Source organism: Sinocyclocheilus rhinocerous, unplaced genomic scaffold (genome assembly GCF_001515625.1).
Source record: "Sinocyclocheilus rhinocerous isolate Xijiao unplaced genomic scaffold, SAMN03320098_v1.1 scaffold938, whole genome shotgun sequence".
NCBI classification, from domain to species: Eukaryota; Metazoa; Chordata; class Actinopteri; order Cypriniformes; family Cyprinidae; genus Sinocyclocheilus; species Sinocyclocheilus rhinocerous.
Genome location: NW_015665007.1, coordinates 694,964 through 700,433, shown reverse-complemented (window position 1 = coordinate 700,433; position 5,470 = coordinate 694,964). Strand labels below are relative to the sequence as shown.

The window sequence follows — 5,470 nt, the reverse complement described above, 5'->3', positions numbered from 1 at the left end:
GGCGTGCGATATCTGAATCATTTTAATAATAGGCTACTTAAATCAAAACATTGCAAAAGGTCAAAGTTTTAGTTCGACGCATATAGCAGAGAATTGCTTGACGTTAAAAAGTTATTAACTGCAATAAGTTGCAGAAAACACCTCTTTGCAGTCTCGTCTTGCTGTCTGACTCACACCTGAAGCGCGTGCACAAGCCGCATCTCGCACAGCGTATGTTCTGTTCTGCCGCACACGTGCAAAGCGTGCGCACACACACAGAGAAACGCGTTTCAGACGTGAGTCTTTTCAAACACCGAGTTGATTCATCTTTCGTATCTCCTCATGTGGTCACTTTCAGAAGTTGTAGTGATTCATTCTTTTCCAAGAAAGAATGTGAAACAAATTGGTTATATAATTTTCATTTTTAAATATTTTAAAATATAATTGAAATAGATTTTACACACTTTAAGCAATATCGTATCACATATCGAATATCGCATTTTTTAACAAGGTATCGCATATCACATTTTTTTTCAATATCGCACAGCCCTACCGGTAACTATATACCACTGCAATAGACACGTTTTGCAGTATTAAGGTTAACGATTAATCGATTGTTAATTTAAACAACAATCGGTCATGGAAATGATCGAAAATTGACATCCCTAATTGAAATGTGCAAAATATACTTTTTTTAATTATAAATATTTATATTACTTACATTTATTGTTTTAAATGTAATACATTATTATAAAATATATTTGGATATAAGTTACATTTACTTTTGGTCCACGGCCCTCAATCAAGTTTGATTTTTGGCCCTTTGTATCAAAAAGTTTGAGCACCTCTGATCTAAAAGATCTGCTTGTTCAGAAATTGAATAGCTGATTTTGAACCATACAACCTGTAAACAAAAAGTCCCACCCTGTTAAATATTGTTTGACTTGGAAATATGTCATTATGGAGAGAAAACAGTTGTTTCATGTTGTATTTAATTATTTTATGAAGTGCTTATGAGTCTGTATTTGCAGACTTGGAATGTTGATTGTGGTTGTTGTGGTCAATCTCTCCTATAGAGCTCTGAATGAAATGTGGAAGTGTCAGAACATGCTGAGACACCACGTCAAAGACCTTCTGGATCTTATAAAACAGCCAAAAGTTGGTTTTCCCTCACAGTTATTTGGTTTTGGTTATAGTTTTTCTAAATCTTTATTACATGCTGTACATCTGTTTGAACATTCTTGAATATTTTTTCTTTATTTCCCCAGTCTGATTCTTACAGTAAGGCCGTGTTCTCAAAGGTCATGGTTATCACAAGTAAGTCGTGTTGTTAAAATGATTCTCCTGTCAAGTACAATCTGCCTTTTATGTAGTAACCAGAAACGTTCACTGAGAGGGAAACGTCTCTTCATCTTTGTGTTGAAGGAAACCTGCCAGACCCGGGCAAGACACAGGACTTTGTGAAGAAGCTCGCTCAGGTTCTTGAGGAGGACGAGAAGATCAGAAAGCAACTGGAGACTCTTGTGAGCCCGTCCTGCTCATGCAAACAGGCCGAAGTCTGCGTGGTAAGTACCATTTTGCTTCACCTCTCAGGAAAATCGTGTTTTTACCATAGCAGTTGAAGTTGTCTCAGTTAGTGTCTGTGTTTACACCTCACAGAAAGAAATCACCAAAAAACTGGGCAGCCCCAAACAGCCCAGCAATCCTTTCCTAGAGATGGTGAAGTTTTTATTGGAGAGGATAGCGCCTGTTCATATCGACACAGAATCCATCAGGTACATTAAGACTTTTAAATACCGGTAGTAAATGTACTATCATTTGCACACAGTCTCACTCCTTCCTCTCTTTCTGCAGTGCACTTATCAAACAGGTAAACAAATCTATAGAAGGAACTGCCGATGATGAAGATGAAGGAGTCTCGACCGAGCAAGCAATCAGAGCTGGCCTGGAGCTGCTGAAGGTAAATAAATCTTTAGACGTGTTACCAAGATTGGATTGTGTCCGTGTTGGCTTTATATCCATTCATGGAAATGAGTCAAACTTACCAGTGCTATAGCATTTTTATTACTGAAGTTTAAATCAGAGACGCTATTAAACGGATTTTGAGAAACAGATTTTTTTAGGAATCTTGGCCCAATAAAATGACAGCAGACAGCATCGCTCAGCCCTAATACAAATATGTAAAAATACAAAGTAACCTTTTTATTATTAGTTTGATGTATGTGTTTGTAGCTGTAAAGTGTCTTTACGCTCCTCAGGTCCTGTCCTTCACCCACCCTGTGTCATTCCACTCTGCTGAGACCTTCGAGTCTTTGCTGGGCTGTCTGAAAATGGACGATGAGAAGGTTGCAGAGGCTGCGCTGCAGATCTTCAAAAACACCGGCAGCAAATTGGAGGAGAGCTTCCCACACATCAAATCGTAAGTTTGAGTCCATCTCATGGCTCCTTTATTCAAGAGGAGAAACGCTGCTTGATGTGTTCCATCAATTTTAATGTGCTTATGTTTATTGAAGACTGTTTCTCATTTCTGGATTTCTGAGATGTTCTGCAAAACTAATTTCTATTGTGCTGTACAGTCATCCATAAAGTTGGATGGTGCCATTCACTCCTGCCTATTTGACTTCCTTTTGCCCCCTAGAGTCCTTTTACCAGTACTGCAGCAGAAAGCAAAGAAGGGTCCACCTCGTCAGGCCAAATATGCCATCCATTGCATCCATGCCATGTTCTCCAACAGAGACACACACTTTGCACAGATATTTGAGGTAAGATTAAGGACAAAAAAAAAATCTGGAATAATGTTTTTATCATTTTGCTATGCCTCTGAATTGAACTTTCCTTTTACCACAGAGAACTTCACATACTCACTTTAAAACTTTTCCTGGAGGTCTGGCATTCTAACCAATTGCTTTGTCTGCCACAGCCTCTGCATAAGAGTCTAGACACAGACAACATGGAACAGCTCATCACCCCTTTAACGACGCTGGGACACCTGGCCATGCTGGCCCCAGAACAGTTTGCAGCGCCGCTCAAATCTTTAGTGGCCAATTTCATCGTTAAAGACCTGCTAATGAACGACCGGGTAAGTTTTAGCATTGTTCATTACGGTTTTGCGATATAGCCTGAATTTTGATGCGAAGACACAGCAGTCAATGCGATGCACTGTGTAAAAATGCACATTTTTATGTCTCGCCTTCTGGTGAAGTAGTGCATAATGCGAGCATTCAAAATGAGCTCACACTTGATGTATAAAGGCCTCTGGATTGCGCAGGTATGCATGATGTTCTTAATGTGCATTGTCAACTCAAAGATCTCAAAGTTTTTTTTTTTTTTTTTACATTTGTGTATTTTTAGCCGTTACAGGGTGTGCCTAAATGATATGTATATAAATAAAAATAAAAAAATGTTCAATATATTTTGTTTTGAAATATATTACAGTTCCAATCTATAATATTCCAGTGGTAATAACAATATATTCCAACATTATAATGTCAATAAAAAATCTTATATTTAAAAAAAATATTAAATATTAATGTAATATTTTTTATGAAGCCTTAAAGGTTTTTTTTTGTGATTCTAAGTTGTGTAAATAAGTTACTTTGTGGTGTATTTGTATTGAGCTGTATTCAAAACAAAAAATAGCAAACCATTAAACATTTAAATCATTAATCACAATTATTTATATATAGGGTTGCAAAGGGGTGGAAAATTTCCGGTAAATTTCTGAAAACTTTCCAAAAATCCCTGGAATATCCCAAAAAATCCTGGAAATTTTCCACCTTTTTGCAACCCTATTTATATAACAAGAAATCAGACAAAATTTATGATTGTGAAAGTCCCGCTGATAATGGAAATCATAGCTGGTCGAGAGAACAGCATAGCATTAAATATGCATGTGTTGTTTATTTGCCTGTAGCATTAACTAATTTAGACTTATTGAATTAATGTGATTTCATGGGGATGTGCTTGCTTAAGGCTTAAATCAACCCATTATATAATTATAAGAGTAAATGGGTGAGAAAGTTTAAAATGCAACAAACAGATGAGATCCTTTTTACCGATCTCATTTGATTGATTTTGTGGGCATAGTTTTATTTCATTTTGCAGTGGTTTTAAAGCAAGTCGTGTGCTTTAATATACATAGACATGCGACACATCATTTGTCTCCTCGCTTCTATGACAAGAAGTGTTTATTTTTAGTTGTAACCTTGTTAGCAAACTTTCAGACCAAGCAATAAAGGATTCTCCTCACTCTCGGGTTTTGAGGCATCTGATACTGATCTATATTTTCTGTTTGCTGCAAAGATTCCTGGCAAGAAAACCACCAAGCTGTGGGTCCCAGATGATGAAGTCTCTCCTGAAACATTGGCTAAGGTAAGTCGCAGCTAAGATTTGACTTGCCATTTATTATTCATTTTTATTGAAGAAAGTACCAGAGTGATTCACATCTTAGCCAGTATTGAATTATAGATTCCCAAAAGAAATGGATAGACAGGTTCTTTTCTTCTTTTTTTTCTCCTTTACATTGTAAATAAATGGCACCTTAGTTTGTTTCTCTGTCTCTTTGTGTCTCAGATTCAGGGTCTGAAACTGATGGTCAGATGGCTGCTCGGCGTGAAGAACAACCAGAGTAAATCTGGCAACTCCACTCTGAGAATGCTGACAGCTATTCTGAGCAGTGATGGTGATCTGACGGAGCAGGGCAAGATGGGGTGAGTGACATTTGCATAGTTTCAAACCCTTTACTAGTGACTATCCTGAGCTGTGAGGTCAAAAACTGCAGATAGGGAAAATTGACCAAATAAAAGTCCATTTCATGATTTTAGGGACCCTCAAAAATAAAGTACTGGCAAAGTATTTACATTCGACAAATAAACCGTTCAATAGTTGAAGGTATGTTTTTGAAAGCAGTCTCTTATGCTCATCAAGGCTGCATTTATTTGATTAAAAATCCAGTAATTACAGTAATATTTTGAAATTGTTTTATAATTTAAAACAACTGTTTTCTAATTTAATATATTTTACTGTCTAGTTTATTCCTGTGATGCAAAGCTGGATTTTCAGCATCATTACTCCAGTCTTCAGTGACAACATGATCTTTCAGAAATCATTGTAATATGCTGATTTAGTGCTCAAGCTGTGCTGCTTAATATTACATAGGGATGTAAACGATTAACTGCGAGCCGGTTAAAATCGATTCAAATATGTGACGATTCAAATCGGTTGAGATGCTAAACAAATCGCGATTCATTTAGGGGTAGGAGTTTATATGAATCCATGTCTGAGGGGAAGTTACTGTCTTTAGAAAAATTTAGATGGTATTTTTTCTTTTCATCTTGCCTCTGTATAATGCTATTAAAGTTCATAAGTTGAGCGCTGCTTTGTTTACAGCGGAAACCAAGGAAACGCTTTAAGCGCCACCTGCTGGCAGAGAGTGAATCTGCGTGATGTTGCTGTTTCATGCAGATATTTTTTATGTATAGTTTCACAAAAC

At 36.9% G+C, this 5,470-nt stretch overlaps 2 protein-coding genes across 2 annotated transcripts in view; both read left to right on the top strand.

The window, feature by feature from the left end:
* The window catches only part of trmt9b (tRNA methyltransferase 9B), a 33,577-nt gene that overhangs the window by 878 nt on the left and 27,229 nt on the right, over nucleotides 1-5,470 (top strand). Inside the window, exon 2 of the mRNA XM_016541784.1 lies at nucleotides 1,497-1,502. The gene's annotated coding sequence lies outside the window, so the exon portion shown is untranslated. The remainder of the gene's footprint in view (nucleotides 1-1,496; nucleotides 1,503-5,470) is intronic.
* The window catches only part of pds5b (PDS5 cohesin associated factor B), a 43,668-nt gene that overhangs the window by 27,559 nt on the left and 10,639 nt on the right, over nucleotides 1-5,470 (top strand). The window contains exons 14-23 of the mRNA XM_016541783.1: nucleotides 1,056-1,137; nucleotides 1,248-1,296; nucleotides 1,405-1,544; nucleotides 1,639-1,754; nucleotides 1,834-1,939; nucleotides 2,238-2,398; nucleotides 2,618-2,741; nucleotides 2,900-3,058; nucleotides 4,282-4,350; nucleotides 4,552-4,688. Coding sequence (XP_016397269.1) covers nucleotides 1,056-1,137; nucleotides 1,248-1,296; nucleotides 1,405-1,544; nucleotides 1,639-1,754; nucleotides 1,834-1,939; nucleotides 2,238-2,398; nucleotides 2,618-2,741; nucleotides 2,900-3,058; nucleotides 4,282-4,350; nucleotides 4,552-4,688 — 1,143 coding nt within the window. The remainder of the gene's footprint in view (nucleotides 1-1,055; nucleotides 1,138-1,247; nucleotides 1,297-1,404; nucleotides 1,545-1,638; nucleotides 1,755-1,833; nucleotides 1,940-2,237; nucleotides 2,399-2,617; nucleotides 2,742-2,899; nucleotides 3,059-4,281; nucleotides 4,351-4,551; nucleotides 4,689-5,470) is intronic.